The 21984-nt window shown below is 43.0% G+C and overlaps 5 protein-coding genes across 5 annotated transcripts; 4 read left to right on the forward strand and 1 right to left on the reverse strand.

Moving 5' to 3' along the window:
* Bfra_002743 (putative histone h1 protein) lies at positions 1 to 1198 on the forward strand (the record flags this gene model as incomplete). The annotated part of the gene is made up of 6 exons (XM_037333156.1): positions 1 to 143; positions 279 to 313; positions 375 to 388; positions 491 to 618; positions 680 to 951; positions 1007 to 1198. The coding sequence occupies exons 1-6, from the start codon at positions 65 to 67 to the stop codon at positions 1196 to 1198; spliced, it is 720 nt and encodes a 239-aa protein (XP_037195284.1). The 5' UTR covers positions 1 to 64.
* Positions 1199 to 6453: 5255 nt separating this feature from the next.
* On the forward strand, positions 6454 to 9501 carry Bfra_002744 (putative phosphatidylinositol-4-phosphate 5-kinase its3 protein; the record flags this gene model as incomplete). The annotated part of the gene is made up of 3 exons (XM_037333157.1): positions 6454 to 7775; positions 7826 to 8829; positions 8879 to 9501. 3 exons carry the CDS (start codon positions 6454 to 6456, stop codon positions 9499 to 9501), a joined length of 2949 nt encoding a protein of 982 aa, XP_037195285.1.
* Positions 9502 to 11442: 1941 nt separating this feature from the next.
* Positions 11443 to 16655, forward strand: Bfra_002745 (uncharacterized protein; the record flags this gene model as incomplete). Its single annotated transcript, XM_037333158.1, has 5 exons — positions 11443 to 11587; positions 11641 to 12183; positions 12276 to 12318; positions 12437 to 14550; positions 14611 to 16655. The coding sequence occupies 5 exons, from the start codon at positions 11443 to 11445 to the stop codon at positions 16653 to 16655; spliced, it is 4890 nt and encodes a 1629-aa protein (XP_037195286.1).
* A 1228-nt stretch (positions 16656 to 17883) lies between these two features.
* Bfra_002746 (putative dna-repair protein rad2 protein) lies at positions 17884 to 19243 on the reverse strand (the record flags this gene model as incomplete). The annotated part of the gene is made up of 3 exons (XM_037333159.1): positions 17884 to 18405; positions 18462 to 19040; positions 19145 to 19243. 3 exons carry the CDS (start codon positions 19241 to 19243, stop codon positions 17884 to 17886), a joined length of 1200 nt encoding a protein of 399 aa, XP_037195287.1.
* Positions 19244 to 19868: 625 nt separating this feature from the next.
* Positions 19869 to 21382, forward strand: Bfra_002747 (putative glutaryl- dehydrogenase protein; the record flags this gene model as incomplete). The annotated part of the gene is made up of 3 exons (XM_037333160.1): positions 19869 to 20082; positions 20136 to 21161; positions 21232 to 21382. 3 exons carry the CDS (start codon positions 19869 to 19871, stop codon positions 21276 to 21278), a joined length of 1287 nt encoding a protein of 428 aa, XP_037195288.1. The 3' UTR covers positions 21279 to 21382.
* Positions 21383 to 21984: the final 602 nt, after the last annotated feature.

Genomic DNA, 21984 nt, shown 5'->3' on the forward strand with positions numbered 1-21984 from the left:
CACTATCTCAACTTTTAAATCAGATTAACTACTTTTAAATCCTTCCTACCAAATATCAATCAAAATGCCACCAAAGGCCGCCACCACTACCGCTGCTGCCCCAAAGGCAAAGGCTGCTCCATCCGACCATGCCAGCTACCAAGGTAAGGAATAGCTTCCGCATCCACAACACCACGTCGCATACACATTATGTATACATGGTTATGATCGCATGCTTCTCATGCATCGGACGTGGAGCTTCATTTTCCCATATATCAATTACTGACGCGTCATGATAGACATGATCATTGATGCTATCATCAACTTGAAAGAGGTATGTTTTGATTTCCCCATCCACTTCTACGTTTCACACATATGCTAACATTCTTTCGTAGCGCAATGGATCTAGGTATGATTCCCTATTTATATTTCGCACAATCTCCTACAATCAATACTCGACGCGTCTCATAACAACTCCTCGTACTCGGATCTCATACTAATATCAACACAGCCGTATCCAACTCAAGAAGTACCTCAAGGCCAACAACAAGATCAATGCCGGCGACAGCATGTTCGACTCTCTCTTCAACCGCGCCTTGAAGAACGGTGTCGCTAAGGAGGTCTTCATTATGCCAAAGGGTAAGCCTTTCCTTGCATCGCCTCATATCAAACCTGTCAATATCTAATCCCTCTTCTCCAGGTTCCTCTGGCACAGTCAAGCTCGCACCAAAAGCCAAGAAGACCCCAGCTGAGAAGGCCCCAAAGAAGGCTACCGAGAAGAAGGCTGCACCAAAGAAGACTGCCGTCAAGAAGGCAACTGCCACCAAGGAGAAGAAGCCCGTTGACGTCGCCGCCACCAAGGAGAAGAAGGCTGCACCAAAGAAGGCCGTCGCTAAGCCAAAGACTGCTGCCAAGCCAAAGGAGAAGAAAGCTACAGTCACCAAGGCAAAGAAGGCCGTCACCCCTAAAGACGTAGGTCGACTATATTCTATACGCAGACATAAACATGACTAACAATGGACTACAGGCGCCAGCAGTAGTTGAGAAAGACACCGTCCTCAAGAAGACCGCTTCTGGACGCGTCACCAAGACCAAGACCGACGCACCCAAGAAGACCGCTATTAAGAAGACCGCCACCAAGAAGGCTGCCCTAAGAAGGCCGCTGTTGCTGCATAAACATTCTCTTACGAGAGATATTTGCAAGCATCTTTCTTTCTAATGAACTGTTCATAAGGCGTTTGGGAAGGAGCGGGATATCACGCGTGACTGGACCGCGTTTGTTTATTATTTGTGGATTCCATATTTTTTGTGCTCTGCTCTGCTATGGTTCTGGGAATATGTTAAAAGCGTAGTTCTTCAAGATTACATTTTTGACAATTACAGGTACTAGGAAACTGTGTATTCGACTGGAATGGAATGGATGGGCGTTGGGAGGGTAGGGGTTGCTAGATACTTGGGATTTTGTGATAGCGATTAGTGATGGATATCAGATTATGTTGTACTTGTACAAAAGATCAACGACAGCCGATGGTAGCGGAATATAAAGATTTTTCAAGTTCATTTACGATTTTGTTGCTGTGATATCTTCAAGTTCTCCTTGCCTTGCTCACGTCTGCATTGTGTTCTATTTTATTCTCGATGAATCAATTCCATGTGGTGAATTGGTTGGTTGGTTGGTTGATTCTTACTCGAAGATTTGTGAATTGAGGGTTGTGAGACAACATCTCTTTTTTTCTCTTCTTTTTACTATGAATAGCAAATATATACATTTTTCACTCCCTCGAGTATAAATAAATAGATAGACATTTACATTTACCTCCAGATATTCGCACGTCAATGGCAGAGATGGGAGAGAGGAAACAGATGGTGAAAGGTTGAAGAAGAAAGAGTACGCGCGACGCGTCGGTTGTTTTGTTTTGTTTTGTTATGTTTTGTTTTGTTTACTTTGATTTGTTATGTTTTGTTTACTTTGATTTGGGTTTGGGTTTGGGATTTGGGATTGGAATTTGATTCGGGATTTGATTCGGGTCCGATTGATGAGGGAGGGAGGGAGGGAGGGAGGGGAATGGATAGGGTGTGGAAAATGGAAAATGGAAAATGGAAAATGGAAAATGGAAAGTTATTTTCTCTCCGAGGATCCTGGTGGGAGATCGGAGGTTAGAGGGGGGGGTTTTGTGGGTATGTTTTGGTTTGCTTTTTTGTGGTTTGTGGTTTGTGGTTTGTGGTAAGGGAAGGGAAGGGAAGGGAAGAAAGGAGGGATAGGAGAGAGAGGGAGATTTGGGGGGAAGGGAAGGATTGGATGTTCTACGAGGGAGAGAATGAGAATGAGAATGAGAATGAGGGAGGAAGTCGTGAGTAGAAGTATATATGTGAAGGGGTTGTTGGAGAACTGCATATACATGTGAGGAGTAGATGGGAGAGAAGGAGAAGGAGGAGATGGGAAGAGGTGAGGTATTTTGTTTTTCTTGGTCGGTTGGTCGGTTGGTTGGTAGGTAGGAGATACAATGAGAGGTTTACTAGGTGTTGTATTTGGAGACATGTAATGTAATGTAATGTAATATAATGTAATGGTAATGAGTGAGATTTGTGAGGATGAGGGGTAGAGAGAATTACATGTTTGGAGACGGGATTTGGATATCTAGTATCTAGATGGTTTTGGTTTTGGTTTGGGGAGATGATGTTTCTAGCTCGGGATGGATGTATTACGTGTAGAGATATTTGGATCGGTATTAGATAGATAGATATTAGATCGATACATACCAAGTAGGTGAATGGAAAATCATTAGATGTAGTAGGCAGGACATAAATGAGATGGATAGGATATAGAGGGATATATATACTTTTACCACCCAGTTCTGTGATATTTATCTAGGTCTATTCTGATTGTTGTAAACATCTATTCTATCAACTCAATTGAATATACCTCCTACCTACCTACATATAATCTAACAGTATTAAAATAATCTTTACTCCCTAAAACATAAAGTAGATATAATACTATTTATGAAAAAATATGTATATACAAATAAACAAGTTGTTTTGATGCATCTTGAGCTTCAGGTTTCGGATTTCAAGGGTGTGCAGAGAGAGAAATAGAATTCTGTCGATTTGGTATATATAAGATGAGAGATGAGAGATGAAAGATGGGAGAGAACATATATCGGTTTGTGTAGGGAAGTAAGTAAGTGAAGCTTGAGCGATGAATGAGTGAGTGAGGTTGAAGGAGAGAACAGGAGAAGAGAGCAGAGGAGAGGGATGAGACATTTATTATTATTATCACGACCTTGGTAAATACCATAGTGGTTCCTGAAGATGATGGATGAATGATGGGATGGGATGGGATGGTATGGGATGGTATGGGATGGTATGGGATGGTATGGTATGGTATGGTATGGTATAGTATAAAATATCTAGGATGAGAATAGATCTACTCGTATGCGTATGAGATATTGGTGATACACGCACCTCCAGCTTCCTCTCCTCTTCCTTCGTATCTTCCTTTGTATCTTTTAATAACACAACACTGATACAGCGTTACATACACAGACATAACACAACATAACATAACACATAGCGCACGGTAGCTACCTACCCAGCCGAGCCAGCTAGCTTAATGAACGAGCACTGAGGCTGAGCTAGATGGATACCTAGGATAATAAGCCAGCTGGTGCCGCACACGTGAATTTCGGAGTGTCGGATGTACATGATTTATCCGGGTGGTTCTTGAACCGGATGGAGATGGAGATGGAGATGGCGTATGAAAGACTTGCATGTTTGTATAGGGAGAGTGGATGTGATGGAGATGGAGATGGTGAAGTTAATATGTATGCATGTATAAAATCCCAAAATTGAAGGAGATGATGATACGAGGGGAGAGGGGTATGTATATATGTATAGTATTTAACGATCTCGCGAGTGAGAGAGAGAGAGAGGGAAGAGAGATGAGTTGTAGAAGGATGAGACTTCTGGAAGTGATTGCGATGTGTTGTTCTTGTTATGATGATGATTATAATTATTGTTATTGTTGTTGTCCAATTCCCATTTCGATTTCCATCTTCCAACACGGAAAAGAGGCACGGAAGAGAAGGAAAGGGCTGAATAAAGTGCTGATGCCATGTGGAAGGATTTATTTGGGTGGTGTGGAGTCCCTTGGATGGTACTAGGTAGTACTAGGTATCACGTCCAAAGTACGAGTACCTGGACCGGCGAGACAGGGTAAATGGTATGGGTGTGGATGTGGACGTGGTGGGGGTTAAATTTCCGTACTGGTAGCTATTCTAGGATAGATGAGGAGGGAGGTGGAATTGGAATTGAAGTGAAGTTTGGGGGATTGTGATTGTGAGTGTGATTGTGATTGAATGGATCTGGATGAATGTAGATATGGTATACAGAATACGACGAGATGAGATTTTTCATGTGCGGGAGATTTGTTCTCTTGCTCTTCTTTTCTTGTTCAAGGCTATGAATGAATGAATGAATGAATGAGAAACCGTTGTTTCAGCGGTCTCTATCTGGGTTGCAGATGATCAGAGAGATCGACGGGTTATGAAAATATAAATGTATATAAATATACCAGATGGAATACATCAGACCAATGAGGTTGAGTGAGTAATGATTGGTTGGAAAGTCATCATTGATTGCATCATGAATACTCGTGGACACAGGTACAGGTATCTCATGCCTTGAATTCTTTGGAGTCGTCTGATATTTTGGGGTCGTTGATTAATTGTACTTGGGTGTGTATGTATGTATGTATGTATGTATGTATGTATGTATGTATGTATGTATGTATGTATGTATGTATGTATGTATGTATGTATATATGTGTATATGTATGTATGTATGTATGTATATATGTATATATGTGCCCGTATAACTTTCAAGCAGAGTAGGTATAGTCAATCATGATCTCATTCCCCTATTGATGAGACATCCCATCTCTCCTCTCGTCTTGTAACTTTGGAGGATGTATGTGTGAAGTACTTGAGAATGAATCATCTTCCTCTCTGTATACTCGATTCAATCCCTATCTATCTCCCTATAAAAAATGAATAATCTTTTCACAAGCTTATTACACACCTACTCACTCATTTATGAGAAACAAAAAGGAAGACCCTTGAAAATTATCCCCATAATAAATTGAAAAATGGATCTCCATGAAGATTAGTCTTAATGAGAATACCGTAATCTGTTTTTTCTTTCCTGTCTACGGAATATGAGAGGGTTCTATTTCTATGCACAGGTAGGTCCACAGGTAGGTCCACAGGTGGGAGGGACATGCATAGGTGTATGCAATAGGTACAGAATCTAACAGCTGGATGCTTCTGAAAATAGATTTTTTCTTTCTTTTCTTTTCTTTCTTTTGTTTTGGGGTATGGAAATTGAGATTGAGGGGAGAGTGAGTGATGTTGATGATTGTGGCTGTGGCTGATGGATGGTGGATGGGAAGCAGATGTATGCTGAAGATGTATTGAACGTGATATAATGATAATAATAATAATAATAACAATAATAATCACAATAACAATAACAATAACCATAAAAATGTATCAATATTGAATCCGACGTAAAGTACCCAAATACTTTGTAAGCAAATTGAAGCTTTTCATCTTGCACGAAGAGAGAACGTACGGGGACCAGGTAAATTAATTGTCATGGTGATATGCTTCATCTTGTCGGTCTTGTTAATAGTTCGTCTTGGTTGTGATGGACTTTCTTTGTTCTTCTTTTTGGTCGACTTGGCTCTTGGGTGGAATTTCCCTTGGGTGGAATTGCCCTCGTGGTGAGATGTAGGTAGGTAGGCAGGTTATTGGGTATAGTAGAGCGAAGAGGAAAATATCAAGTGGCTGGAATATCAACATATCATACATATACAGATCATACATATACACATCAGACACATAATAAAAACCTCATCCACTCAAGGAAAAAATAAAAGAACCTCTTAAAGTCTTAATTCCTACCTCTACCTAGTGCTTTTGCTGCACACTTGCTTGGATCCCTGATTGCAAAGTAATAATCCCGATACCGACCTACCTGCTACACAACCTTGCAATTCTTTAACTTCTCTCTCCCTCACTACTTTTAGTCTTCACTCACTCGTTCACTCGTTCACTCACTCACTCTAACTTCGCGTGCTAAATCCTTCAACTGGCCTAACCTCAATTCAATCTTCTCTTTCACCCACCTAAGAAATGATGATATGCTGATAATGTTCATATGCTCATATATTCTATCCAATTATTCGTCTTCACTTCAAATTCCATCTTGTTCTAACCCTCGTTACAACTAGTCAATTACTGACTTACTTACTCACTCAATAACCCACGCACTATCAATTGGCACCCGCATCCGCAAAACCCGTAATCTCCTTTTTAAACATCCACTACCCGTACCGTACTACCACCAAACCCTCTCGATTCACATCAACAACAAACGCGACTTAGTCTCGATACCCATTAAACAGCTTCACGAATGCCACACTTCGAAGAGATGCCATCGTTCTTAAATGACGACACAGGAGGCTCTATGTATTCTTCGTCATCCCGACCCCCATTGGATCTTCCCAGCCATCTTCGAAATTCACACGAAAAGCTATCCCTCAATGGTGCGAATGGCATAAATGGCATAAATGGCAGAACCTCAACACACAATTCAATAAGGAATGGTTTGGAGAACGGATCGGATCTATATATCGATGGTGGTGCTGCTTCAAATGGTCACTCAAATACTCATACTCACTCAAATGGTCATGGGACGACTGGCAGGCACCAAATGAATGGAGATTCTCATCATGAGCCAACCTTAAACTCCTTACCAAATGGTCGATCCAGCGCAGGTAGTTGGGATTACAGATCTCGTTCTTCGATGAATGGCAGTACATATTCGGTAAATGAACAACCCAATGGTTCATCCCAGAATGGAAGGAGGAGTCCAGGTCCTGCAAATGGCTTTAATAGGTTATCGAATGGTGCTGGAGATAGAAACTCTTTTGCATCAACAAATGGAACCATATCCAACGCTACCGTCGACTCACCACGACCAATCACTACGAGTGATAGTGAACACCAGAATCGAATTTCGAGTCCTCAATCACAGCCACATCCTCACAGCACAGGTCCACTAACTTATCAATCACCTTTATTACCTTCGACTCCAGTACCTACTAATAATTCATTACCTATACCCGAAACGCCAGGTCGTTCTACAAGTACCTCACCACAGCCACCACTACAACCACAACAACCACAACAACCACAAAGATTTTCTTCGCTTTCTTCACCTCCAACATATCCACCGCCCTCGTCACCTTCACAAAACTCTCTTCAGCACCCTGGTTCTACCCAGTTGAAGCACCGACACACATTAGAAGTACCTAAAGTTAGTTCGGGTAGAAATTCAAGGGATGGTAATGACGCGGTCTTTACGAGTGGAAGATTTTCTCCAACTTCGGTAGCGACAGCAGGTGCTAGACGTGGATCCTCAAGTATCAATAGACGAAATACACAATCGATACATTCTAATATGCCTCACGAGGAGGTCCCTCCGGATGAGGATGCACTAAGGTGGGCAGAAGCGGTACGACAGAAGCGTGCGAGTAAGAGAAGAAAGAAGGATGAGGAAGATGATGATAGAGTGGTGGTTGGAACGAAAGTTGATCAAAACCATGTTAACTGGGTTACGGCATATAATATGTTGACGGGCATTCGTTTTACCGTTTCGAGAACGAACGCGAAGCTTGACAGACCATTAACTGATGCAGATTTCGAGGCCAAGCACAAATTCTCGTTTGATATGTAGGTTACAATCAACATGTGCGAAATGACTTCACTAATATTATATACAGTACCGGGAATGAGTTGACCCCATCTGCAAAGTACGATTTCAAATTCAAGGACTATGCGCCATGGGTATTTCGAAGTCTTCGGGCAAGGTTCAAGTTGGATCCTGCGGATTATCTCATGTCCTTGACAAGTAAATACATTCTTTCTGAATTAGGATCACCCGGAAAGAGTGGAAGTTTCTTTTACTTCTCGAGAGATTATAAATACATCATCAAAACGATCCATCATTCCGAGCATAAGTTCTTGAGAAAGATTTTGAAGGATTACTATCACCATGTGGAGGATAATCCTAATACACTTCTATCCCAATTCTATGGACTTCATCGAGTGAAGATTCCTTATGGAAGGAAGATTCATTTTGTGGTCATGAACAACCTGTTTCCACCACACCGCGATGTCCATCAAACCTTCGATTTGAAAGGGTCAACCATTGGTAGAGATTTTAAAGAGGAGAACCTAGAGCAAAACCCCCGTGCTACGCTCAAGGACTTGAATTGGCTTCGACGAAACCTTCACCTGGAATTTGGGCCAGAAAAGAGACGAGTCTTCTTTGAACAAATGGAGAAAGATGTAGCATTATTGCAGAAACTGAAGATTATGGATTACAGTATGTTAGTCGGAATACATGATTTGACCAAGGGGAACGAAGAAAATCTACGAGACAAAACTTTACAAGTCTTCCAGCCTGGGGGAGATAGCCCTGTAGATGACTCTGGACCACCTGGACCCTTGATGAGAACACCGAGTAAATTAGAGAGTGCCAGGAAAGCCAGAGAATTACGCCAGATCATCAAGCAGGAAAAGCCAATTCCAATGGGTCAAAGCAGTTCACGAATGCCGGATGAAATTGAAGAAGAAAACAAGAAAGACTTCACATTCTACAGTGATGATGGCGGATTCCGAGCTACACATGAAGATAATAGTCCTGGAGAGGAAATCTTCTTCTTGTCGATTATTGATTGTCTCACTCACTATGGTACTCTCAAGAAACTCGAACATCTTTTCAGTAAGTAGACTTAATTTTCGCGGGGTAATATATGCTAATACAAAAACAGAGGGTCTCAAGCATGACAAGAAAATGATTTCTCCAATCAATCCCCAACCTTATGGCGACCGTTTCATCGAATTTATTGAGGGAATCACAAAATCTCAAGAAGAAGCTGCCCGAGAAGAAGAATGCCCTCTCCCACCCGTACCCCACACAGACTCCAACCTTACCATGGGTTCTACACGTCGTCGTTCAAATAGTGCACATATGCACCGTACCGTCACAAACAACACCACCATTCAACGTGCTGAAAATGAAGCCTTGAGAACTGAGCATGATGGAAGACGAGAGCATATCGAACCCAGAACCGTCTCAACAGTTAGAAGCCCAAGTGCGGAAAGGACGAATGGACTACAGGGACAGATACTTCCAGTTGTTGAGGAAATGGGAGAAGCGAGTAGTACGGGAGGACGAAGTGGAAGGAGTATCAGAAGTACACATGATGATGATGAGAGAAGGCCAGCTACGCCTGCCAAAGATTACCCTCCCAGTTTGAATGACAATCAAGGAAGACCGCAAAGTTTAAGGAGGATGATTAGTAGAAGTAGCTTGGAAAAGCAATTACCGCCTTTGCCGCCAAATGGAAGAGGGGTGGAAGAGAAAGATTCTGGGATTGGGATAGGGAGATGATTTGCATAGGCAGGGATTGTTTAGGAATGGATACAAGAGGAGTGAAATAATACATAGCGAGTTGATAAGGAGTAGAGTTGGAGCAATAGTCAGTAGGCGCAGTGCAGTAAGTGGAGGATAAGATAAGATACCATGATACCATCTAGCGAATCGCCTTTTTTACTTTACTTTCCTTTTACTTTCTTTCTCTCTGGGAGGTTTTTGTGGGATGGGAAACTTTCATTGAATCTTAATCACTTTTTTTTTTCTTTTCCCTCTGCTTGCTTTGATTTTTTCTGGGACTGCCATTGACTGGCTTGGTTGATTTGGAGGGTCGTCATCGTATTCGTAGTTGCTTTTCTTTTGTGTTTGTTTATTGTGGAGGTTGGTGGAAGGAGATGGGATGAATGAGGAAGGTGAAAGAGGGGAAGATGAGAAGATGGAGTAGGAAGGATGAATGACACAATCTCTACTATTGTTTGTTTCTTTGAGTTTGAGTTTGAGTTTGGTGGGTGAGAGTTGGGAGGAGGGGAGGAGAGGAGATGAGAAGAGAGGAGAAAAAGTTTTGTAGATAGATTTGGTTACGTTGTTGTTGGTGCTGTTGGTCTTTTTGTTGGATGGAAAGCATAGAAAGCATGGAAAGCATAGAGAGTAAGGGAATGAAGGATCGATCGTTGGGAGAGTGGATAGGGAATTAAAGCAATAGTTGAATGTTGGTGTTGATGTTGATGTTGATGTTGATGAGATTGATTGTGGTTGTGGTTGTGGTGTAAATTGTGTAAATTGGATGGATGGATGGTAGGATGTGTGGATGTATGTATATAAGGGGTTTGGGGGCAGGGGAGGAGGGAGAGTGTAGATAGGATACGATAGGATAGGGTGTTGAATGAGAAATGTAAAAGAATTATATTTTTACGTTTTGTTTTGTGTTGTGTTGTGAGAGTATGTATTACAATTGTAGGTGCATGGGTACTAAGTAGTTCTCAATGCTTATAAAAGGTGTATTTGCCTGTGCCTATACTTTTTCCTTCGTGGTGATGTTTGACATTGTATAGCTGGAGGGAGGGCATGAGGGAGAGGGTAGGGGGACTACCTGGTGATTTCTTGAGTTGAGAATGTGGTCGTTCTTGCTTTGTTTTGTTTTACTTTGCTTTACTTTGTTGTGGCGAGATGGTGAGATGGTGAGATGGTGAGACTGTGGTTTCCTTTTCCATTGGTCACTTTGCTCGATTTCATTTTTGGGGTAAGAGGAGAGGAGAGAGGAGAGAGGAGACGAGATTTGTTTATCTTCTGCACTTCACTTTGTCTTTACTTCTTCATCTCTCGCCACACTTTGGGCCATGTGGAAATGATTGTGTATGTGTATGTGTGTGTGTATTGATCCAAACGCTAGGTCTTTTGAGCTAGTACAAGGTCGGATACTGAGTAAAGAGAGTGCAGAGAGCGAGGAGAATCTGTTGTTAAGTCGATTACAACGGTGGGGTTTGGAAGGAGAGACGGGGATGGAATAGGGTGGATTGATGCTGCTGTGGGATCAGTTGCTGCAAGGAGCTCAGATACAACAGTTAGGTTTGGCACAGCAAGTTCAAACACAATAGTGGGGTCAAACACAACAGGCATACAGTGACGGTCATCACAATCAAGATCAGAGCATCTTCAATACGGATTCGACCGAAGCACAGAATCTTCGAGAATCAAGAGACGCGGGCGTATAGAGAAGCTCGCCAGCATTTGGTAACTTGCAATCACCAGGGGCTTTGCATATCAATTAGGTACAACATCGATCATTAAATTCTAGGCACCCACCGCCATCAAGTCTAGCACAGGTTGTCTTGCAGGAAAACTATAATCAAAGCCAAACATCCAACAATAAGGCACAGCTAGGACAACCGTTGGGATACCCCCTCTTCTACATTTCTTGCGAGAAACTGTAACGACTTGCCACTTACTGTTGGACCTCCGATGGCAGAAGAAAGACCTGAGCCAGTTGAGGATATAGATAAACAAATTCTCGAACTTGAGAAACAGATCGAACAAGAGTACAAAGTATCTGCCATCGCCGCTCAATACGACACAGCGGAAAAGCCAACCGCGATAATTCCAAAGCGTACGTTGCTGAACTTGAACAGACTCTTTCTGACGCACGCCAGCGGAGTCAAGAACTCCAAATCAAAGACTTGTTAGGCGCAGATATCGAAGATCAATTCGAAAAGTTGGCTGCAGCACAATTGACTTGCGTGTTCCCACAACTGAAACAAAAGTATTTGGAGCGTAATTGGGAAGCAATACTCTGTGGGGAACGTCCTCTACCCCCTTTCCACCCGGCGGTCCTATCTCCGCACAGGGTACCGAAACTATTCAAGATTGAAATTAGGATTCTGGTCAAAGCCTATACGATCCTCGAAAGTAGTTTGAGTGTCTGCAAAATCCCGACACAGGAATACGTACGCAGCATTGACATTGAATCGGTGCACGAACGACAAGAGTTCCAATTGCATAAAGCTTGTACCGCAGTAGCGTACACTTCTGATATCCTTCACATTCCTGATAGCTTGTTGCCGGTTACCAAAGAAGGGGTGCGCATTGCGGTGCAGAGCTTCGCTCGTGTGGGCGAGTTAGTATCGTACTTGTACTGTTTTGATCCTCCGTTGAGTCCAGAGACTGTACCTTTGGAGAATCCAGAAGCGAAGTATAAGGATCTGGGTAAGTGCATGGTGCTGATTTTCCTGGGCCCTCGAAGTGGACCTGCTGACTGTTGAATCGATCTTTATATTCACACACTGATTGACTCTTAGACATAGTTTTCCCTGTGGACGAAGCCGGTACTAAATCAGTTAGGTGGGGTATCTCGTGGTAGATTAGTTACCACGCACAGCATTCCTCATTCATTATTCGTTGATTGATTGATTGATGAAATACTCAAAATGCATATTTGGGCTGGCTCGGGTTCGGCCAGTGGGAAGGAGACGGTTAGACGAAGAGAGAGAACACCTATCAAGACTGGCACGGTTCTCAAGAAGAGAAAGAGTAGCGCGAAGATTGGATCGGGAATGGATGGTTCGAGTTCCACTGAAGATAGTGGGAAATCGAGTCCAGGTCCAGGTCCTAGAAGAGACTCGGTAATAGACTCTATTATGGCATCTGAAACTGATTCGGATGAGTCGATCGTTACTGTTGTTAGTATTGCAACTTATGATGTTGAGGAAGCTATGGTTAAGCCTTTGAATGTTGGTTCGCTAGATGGCGAGGGAAATCTGATTGCGATTGGGGAGATTGGAAGTGGTTTGCAGATGTTGCGGGAAGAGAAGATGGATAAAAATCTGCAAGAGGGGTCAGAGCATTCATCGACTCCGAGTAAGGTAAATGGGAATGGCATTGCGCCAATGGATATGGATGATTCAAATGGAGAGGATGCAGATGACTTTTCTTCGTCATTGCGAGGTCTCAGTCGTATTATGGCGAGTAATTATAGGATGTTTCGAGCAAGCAGGGAGGAGGAAGATCGAATCAAAGATTCGGACAATAATGTATTTGCTCAGAAGGAATCAGTGGATACTAAATATGGTATTCCAACGAGCTTACCCCTGCCATCAGAGATTGTCGGCATACCTGCCGAAGATACACAAGCTGTTTGGCATGAATATGCGTTTGCCGGAAGCAAAAATGAGCCAGATTCTCATATCACATCAGCTGCTAGCTGCATCAGGAAGAATAGCTCTGAGGGCGAAAATGAGCTGGAAAGACTTTTCAGGGTGGACTCGGTGCACACTTCGGAAAGTGAAAAGAAGGATAGATATCTTGATATAAAGTTTACCCATGCAATCGATATTGATTTAAATCTCAAAGAGGAGAAAGAGCCAGAGAAAATTGTCAAAAGCCCACATGAGCAACTCTGGGATGAGATATCGAAATCTGTTGACAAAGCTCTTGATGCATCGCAAGAGAATAGACGGAAAGAGAGTATCCGAGGATTTTCTCTCAAAGTACCTCATTTGGTACAAGAAGCTAAGCAGGGTCTTTATCGCTCGCCTTCTCCTACTCGTTCTAGCGCAAGCAATGAGATGGTGGGGGAAGTGAGTTCGTTGAAAGAGATAGAGTTTTGTGCGAGTGGACTTAAGGATCGTGGTGTGGGGGAAGGTAATCTGGTGACGAATATTGAGGGATTAGGCGGGGATTGTTCGGCTCGGATGCACAGGAAGGATGATCGTGCAATCGCGAGTCTAGAGGGGGTTTCGAGTAACCTTGGGAGTCCGATCTCGTTGTCTGTGATGGGGAGGGGGGGAAGAGATTATGCTGAGGCTGGGTTGGAGAAAGATGTGGGTGAGTTATGTGTAGGTGTTGGTGTGGATGGTGAAAACTGTGCATCGTCGGACTCTCCATGTCGACAAGTTAAATTACGTGTTCCTGGGGAAGAGATTGATGGAGACTTTTCAGATCACAAGGGAACTCGTGAAGATTCTGTTGAACGTGAGAATGAGCGCGATATTGCGAATTCGGAGCGCTTCTCGCCTGTGCATCAAAGGGTTATACAGTTGATGACACCTAAGCATGGTCGTTATCACACTGTCAAAGCAAAAGGTGGTAAAACGCCCGCGAGTTACCGGATGTTTGAATCGCAGGCACACGAGAAGACTGCATCGCAGGAATTGGGGGGTATTGCGATGGAGAGAAAGGCTTCGCAATATCCAGCGAAAGAGAGAGCATTCTCGCAGCCTTGTTGGTCGAATGATTTGCATTGGGTTCATCAGTATTCGTCTGGTTCGTTTAGAGCTGACGAGTCTAAGGATTCGAGTGGAGATGGGTCGGAGGAATGGTTGCTGGGGAAAGAAGGACGTAGTGAGATTGAAGAGGAGATGGAAAAATTCTGGAGAGCCAATTCGGAGGGACCGATGGCTCAGTTTGGGAAGGCGATGGAAAAGATGGATACGGAGACTGAGATTGAGAGAAAGAAACTTCCGGCGATGGATCGAGAGATGAAGAGGAAGATGGTGGATTTGGGATCGTGGAAATTCACGACGGATGAGAATGGACGGGTTTCGATGGGTAGCTCACAGGTTAAGTATCGTGATGGTGAGTTCTCTGATTGTTATGTTTGGGTGTTGGGTTGAATGATGTTGATGAAGATTGTAGTTCCTACGATTATACGACGTTCGTTGCCTCAGTTGGATGGTCCTACTTCGCCACCATTACTAGCGGTGGAATCTCCGGCTGGAAGTACTCGCTCTCCATCTCCTCGTAAGAAATTGCAAAAAGTTAATCGGTCAAAATCGCCGAGTTTGATGAAGACATCTAGTTCTTCGCTGGGGAAGATTTTCCAGAATTCGAGGGTGGAGGGGATGGAGGGGGGGATGAGGGATTTGAGGAGGGAAGTCGAGGAGTTGAAAAATATGGTGGGGAGGTTAGAGAGGGAATTTGGAGGGGCTGTTGAGTTTGGGGTAGAGGATGTTGGGAAGGTGGGAGGACGGTTAGGAGATAAAGTGAAGGATGTTTGGAGTGTGGTTTATGGGAAAGATTGGGAGGAAGGAGGGGTTTGGATAAATTTGGAGGAGATAGAGTGGATGAGAGAGGTTAGGGATGTGGGATTATTGAAGATCGTGGGAAGGATGAAGAAGAAAAGTGATACAGAGGAAGTTGCGCGTGTGGTGGATGGATTCTTGAAGGGAAAACAAAATAAATCATTTGAGAAAGATTTGATGATACCGAATTTAAAAAATCCTGAGCTTGAGGATGAGGATATTTCTGCTCCGCAAATCTCGATGGAAAAACTCGGGAGTAGGGAGTCGGCGGTTAGTGGTGAGTTGAGAATTAATGAATCTCGTACTACAGTACCGCAGCGAGTGATTAGAGACTTGTCCGCGGATGAGGTGGGGCTGGAGGGGGAGATTGCGAGGTCGAAGGGAGAAAGATGGGATTTGAAGGATGAGAAGAGTGAGGATTGTGACGTGGGGATGCTTGGTGATATGAGAGCGCGAGATTGGATGATTAGAAGGGACTCAAAGGTATCAGAGTCGGACGTGAGGAATTGTGAGTTGGCGTCTGAGGTGCCTTTGTATGCGGATTGGACTGGGGGTCAATCTGAAAGTTGGACTCAGTGTCCTTTAAGTATACAAAAGCTTCCAGACTTGTCGAGTCTCGAAAGTAGAGGGGATATGGAAAAAGAGGGGAAGAGAAAAATGGAGGAGAGCAGGAAGAACGAGACGGGTTTTGGAGGAGTGACTCGGAATAAAAAGTGCGGAAAGCGAGGTGGTGAAAATGAATCGGAGTTGGAACGACTTGATGAGGGTTTTGAAAAGGAGTGTAAAGCTAATGGAAAGGTGGAGGTGAGATATGTTGATAGCGAGGGGAATTTTATGGATCAGCGAGAGGCTTTTAGATATTTATCGAGCCAGTTTGAAGGTCTGGGAGGTGATAAGAGAAGAGAGAAAGGAAAGAGGAAGGAGGGTGAGAGGTCGACTCGAATTGTGGAAGAGGGAGTTGGAATGGTGGCATGTGAACACGGGTGTATGATTATTGGGGGTCGGAGATTGGATGATATGGAAATGGAGGGGTTGCTTGATGCTGGAGTTTTGGGGGGAAAGGGTGCAGAAATGGAGAAGAGTGATTTTGATGTATCGATGAAAGGAAATGGAAAGGGGGTAGGAGTAGAAAGGGAGGTAGATGCGGAAGAAAAGATGGTGGAATATTTGATTGAAGATTTATTGGCAAAACAGGAAGGAGAGAGAATGAAGAGGGAGGAATGGTGGGAGAGGGAACGGGAAGGGGATAAGATGGAGATTCGGAGACTTGGGGGTGTGGTAGAGGAATTAAGGGAGTTAGTTTTGAAAGGGATGGAGAAGGGAAAAGATAAGGAGGGGGGAAGAGTTTGTGGTGGTGAGAGGGGGAGTTTGGAAGAGGATGGATATGAAGATAAGGATGAAATGCACGATTGTGATAAACGGTGTTGTTGGTGTCAACCGAGTGGAAGTGGAAGTGGGAGAAAGGGTGGGAGGAAAGATGGGAAGAAACATGAGTGTGGCGCGGGTAATGTGGCAAACATGAGGGCGCGGGATGTTTATGGTGATCAGGATGAAGATGAAGATGGAGATTGGGATTCTGAAGAAAGGGGAGTGGGAAATGGGAATGGGAAAGGCTTTTGGGATTGGGTTGGTGGAGGGATTTTATGGAGACAGGATTGAGGGATAGATGGATTGATGGGGAAGATGTGGAAAAGAGGGGTAGGAGGGGAGGAAGATATGTATGGATTGGTGGTTGGGGGTTTATTGTTGTTTTGGTGGGTTTCCAGGGTTGGGATGTTATTGGCATTGGTACTGGAATGAACAGTATGGGGTGATCAAGTAGAAATTGCTTTTGGGGGAACGTGTGTGTGTGTTTGTTCAATATTTGATACAATATGATGGATGGATGGATGGAGAGAGGATGAATAAAGCATAAGATGAGATGGTGTTGAATAGTATGCGAGACTGGGTAAAGAGGGGAAGGGAATTGTTTATTATTGGTATTGTTATTGGTATTGCGACTGTTATTACTACTGATTAGAAGAGAGTTGAAAAGGAAAGAAGAGGAAAGTAGAGATTAGAATAGAGTAGATGGATCAGAATAGAATAGAATAATAGATAATAATGAATGAACGATAAAGATGATGAAATTGCGAATTGAAATGTTAGTATTAAGTTTTAATTAAAAAGAGCTCTGGGGGTAAGGTGAATTGAATTTTTGAGCAAATTGGATTGTTAAGTGAAGAGAGTATATATATATACAGAGAGAGAGGGGGGTAAAGGTCCTCATAAGCGAGAGAGGTAAGGGGAGGAGGAGGAGAAAGAAGAAGGGATGAGCGGGTGCAATAGTGGATGAGAGGTGAGGTGGTTTGAAATGGGACGGGATGAGATGAGATAGTATAGGATAGTATAAGATAGGATAAAGACAAGAAAATCTAATCAGCGGTGACCGAGTTTGGATGGATGAATAGATAGAGGACAGCAATTAAATGGATAGATAGATAGATGTATGCATATATGCTGTGATGTAGTGGGGATATAAAGTATCTGTGATGAGGTTAATGATGAATTTGATGTATTGTACTACATTGTATTGCAGTGTATTTATTGGTAGCGCATCGATTTACTATGTTATTCTCTATGTCAATATACCACCCTCTCCTTTCCAGCTACCCTACCTAGTATGAGTAGATAGTTGTACTTGTAATTGTAGTCGTAATCGTAGTTATTTCTACCCCAAGCAGGAATATATTACGTTACCTACCTACCTACCGCCTTGAACTCCATTCCCTGTCTTCCTAACATTTATTCATCTAATGCATGTGCGCCTGTGCAAGTAAAGCAAACCCTGATCTAGCAAATAATACACGTTTCTCCCATCCGAAAGGCATGAATAAGTTTTAAAAACTCAAGCAGTTCCTCTAGGCTTTGCTTTCGCCTTTGCCTTTTCCTTCTTCTCGTCCTTGACCTTCTTCTTCTTCGCCTCGTTCTTCTCATCATTTTTACGTTTCAGATTTGCTCTCTCTTCATCTGTCTTTGGGATTGGTTTGAAGAATCCCTCTAGTCTAGCTTGTTGCGATGATTTTAAATTCTTGGTGAGTTTTTGAGCAGCGCTGCGAACACGATCTTCCGAGAAACCTTTTTCGACAACGAGAAATTTGATGAGTCCTTCAATGTCGGGGGCTTCCCATTTGAAGTCACAATCCTCGTGGTCGGCGGGACGAACATCGGGTTTGAAGAATAGTTCGCGGGCGTCTTGGTATGGCCAATCTTCGGGAATGGCATAGCGTTCTTTCTTGTCGGCAGTGATCCATGCGACTAGGGTTTCGAGATCGCCGTGTTCGCGAATGAGTTTGAGGGCGGAATGGGGACCGATTTTGGGTATAGGGTCGAGGTAATCGCAGCCGAGAAGGATGCAAAGATCCACGAACTTTGAACCTTGTTAGTATTGCGCCGTAGTCTAGGATAAGCGTAAAGGTTTCTTACTTGTTTGCGATCCATGTTTAATCCTGTAAGAACTTTCTCCAAACTAACTTCTTGAATGGGTTCTTTACGCTGTTCACTAAATGTGAGATGTCGAAGAAGAATGGGAGAATCGAAACACAAAGTATCCATATCCTCACTTGCCGCAGCATAAACCTTTCCTGCTCGAGCCAACGCAGCACATTGTGCCTCTGCCTCCGTTGGCGCAATAATATATGGAATACCCATCAACTTTAACAGTTTCTGACACTCTGCATTATGCTCCCTAGTAACACGAACGGTTCTCCTTGAAAACTTCTCAATATCTTCTGCAGTACCAGTCTCCTTTGCTTCTTCAAGTCCTTCTGTTGCAGTTGCTTTGCGCTGGAAACGTTTTGCCAATTCGCCGGACTTGAGTTTCGGTGGTGCACCATCGAATACGTAGACTGGTTTGATACCATTATCGACAATACGAAGGGTGCGGTAAAACATGCCCATTAAATGAGAGGTAGTTTCGCCATCTTCGTTTGTGAGCATCTCACCTCCAGAGCGGACGGCGATGAGGAAACTATAGATGGACATGGATCTGAAAGATGTTAGTTTCTAAGAGGTGTGGATATTACTGTAGGAAGTACACACGCATCCTAGAGAAAAGTCAGTCAATTGCGCAAATGTGAGTATGAAATGAATAGCAGTAAGATACTTACAATAGCAACTTTTCTACCAAATTGATTTTTGATTTCTCCTTCCTTGACTGCATCAGGAGCTTCATCCTTGATGATTGACATCAACTGTTTGATACCCATGATTGTGGTGGTGCTTTATCAAAAGAGTGAAGTTGATGTATGGTTTAAATTGCAAAAAGTTGAGGAAGAGGGAAGACTTTTGATTTTGGATAGAGTTTGGAGTTGACGCGAATGAAGTGCATGACGCGCGATCTTCTCGCGTTAAGTGGTTCAAGCCTTAGGCAACAGAAGCCGCTATGATTTCAGGCATCCGATCGGGTTGCGGGGGAACTACGAGACTACTAGGTATTCATCATATCTAGGGGCCGCTTGTAAGACCTTTACTACAAAGTCAACTAACGATATGTGATCACCGGTGGATGTAAAGATTTGTCAACCTATTTAGCTCATACTTTACTTTACTTTACTTTACACCTCTGTGGCTAATTGTCTCCATCTTCATACGGAATTATGGATTTACCGCATGGTTGAATCCTTACATGCCTATCTACTCACAATGCAACATGTACACACGGATCGACAACCGTTTGTATCCGAACATGCCTCGGAGCTCCAAATCCAACTAAATGGTGGCCCGGATTAGTTTATAACTTTAGTACACCTGGGGAAGTGTTTATACCCAACAGCCCCTCTCACGTTTTCTTTATCTTCAAGTGATAATACAATTTACTTGTCGAATTTAAAGATGTATAGACCGATATTACGAAGTGCCGGTAGGCAATTGGCAAATGCGAGACCGGTAGCTATTACTACTAGAGGTCTTGCTGCTCATGCTACCCCGCAACCATTTGATTGGAAAGATCCTTTAAACGCACAAAATCTTTTTACAGAGGAAGAAATAGCTATTTCAGAAACTGCGGAGCAATATTGTCAGGAACGGATGCTACCTCGAGTTTTGCGTAAGTGTGTTAATTGTATGTCGGGAGCGCAAGCTAAAGGAGGGGTTAAATAGAGGCATATCGAGACGAACATTATGACCGAAAGATACTCGAAGAAATGGGGGAACTAGGCCTATTAGGAGCTACGATTAATGGTTACGACTGCGCTGGTGTATCAAATGTTGCTTCGGGACTTATTACCAAGGCGGTTGAACGAGTAGATAGTGGATATCGATCTGGAATGTCAGTACAGTCTTCGCTGGTAATGGGAGGTATCGACGAGTTCGGCACACAAGAACAAAAGGAGAAGTACTTGCCAAAACTGGCAAAGGGGAAATTGTTGGGTTGTTTTGGTTTGACAGAGCCGAATCATGGTAGTGATCCCGGTTCCATGGAGACAACAGCGAAACCTCATCCAACAAAGAAGGGCTATTATTCAATATCAGGAGCGAAGACATGGATCACAAATTCTCCAATCGCAGATGTATTCTTGGTATGGGCCAAGTTACAAGAGACTGGCAAGATTAGAGGTTTCATCATCGATCGAGCAGATTGTCCACCGGGGACCTTGGAAACACCTGCTTTGAAAGATAAAAATGGACTTCGAGCTTCTTTAACTGGTATGATTCAACTCGATGAATGTCCAGTACCTGAAGCAAATATGTTCCAAACAGTCGAGGGTCTTCGAGGACCATTTACTTGTTTGAATAGTGCAAGATATGGTATTGCTTGGGGAATGACAGGTGCACTGGAAGATTGTATTGATCGAGCTAGGACATATGCCCTTGAACGAAAACAATTCAAAGGCAATCCATTAGCCAAATATCAACTCGTCCAGAAGAAGCTAGCAGATGCCGTCTCAGACGCGGCTTTTGGTACACTGGCTTGTGTTCAGGTTGGAAGACTTAAGGACAAGGGAGAAGCAGCACCGGAGATGATCAGTATGATTAAGAGACAGAATTGCGATGCTGCACTTCGAAATGCGAGAACATTACAGGAGATCTTTGGTGGCAATGCTGCGAGTGATGAGTATGGTATTGGAAGGCATGTTTCGAATTTGTTTGTCACCCAAACTTACGAAGGACAAAGTGATATTCATTGTAAGTTTTGCCTTGATCTTTTCTTATTAGTTGATGATGTGATTCGAATTAATGCTAACAAATGCATTAGGTTTGATACTGGGAAGAGCAATTACTGGTATTCAAGCATTTTGTTGATTGAAATGGGTTGATGAGTCGAGTTAAACGAGTTAGCAAATGGGAATGAGAAATGTATGTATGAGATATTGATTGGGCCATATAAAAATTGGAGTAGAATGACCCGTGGACCATCAAGGTTTCGGTTCTTGACTCCTGAAAAGGAGGCTTCTTTTTGAAAAGGGGTGAATAGGAGGAATAGATGTGTAGGAATTATTACAACATGCCTTGATTGAACAAAGAAATGTAAAGTCGAAAATCAATATCAGCAATGTCTTGAGCTTTGGTGGAATGGACCTTGTATATCTATCTATCTTACTCATTATACCTTGTCTAACATGAAAAACGTGAGAATTTGAAATGGTCGAATATACCTGACTTCTCGAGGAGAAAAGGCTTTGAAATTTGCCACCATTCGGATATTTTCGGGGACAGTGGAAGAATAAGAAGAGAATTCATGTATATTGAATGAACAGTAGATATTTGAATGGATTGGTAAAGCTTATTATGTTTCGTGAATGGATTTGAGGATACATTGCCGACTCAGGCAAATATTGTTGATGGCCTTCTCTTCCATCCACATGTGAATTGTCATAGCTGTCATAGCCACCATCCCTTCCGTGATTGCTCATGAATTGTGAAGAGTTGACAAGAAATTAGTAATCTTCAAGTAAGTTCGAAGTGAATCCTTTAACTTCTATGGTACCGGTAAGTGATGTGATGTGTT

Source organism: Botrytis fragariae (genome assembly GCF_013461495.1).
Source record: "Botrytis fragariae strain BVB16 chromosome Unknown tig00000012, whole genome shotgun sequence".
NCBI lineage: Eukaryota > Fungi > Ascomycota > Leotiomycetes > Helotiales > Sclerotiniaceae > Botrytis > Botrytis fragariae.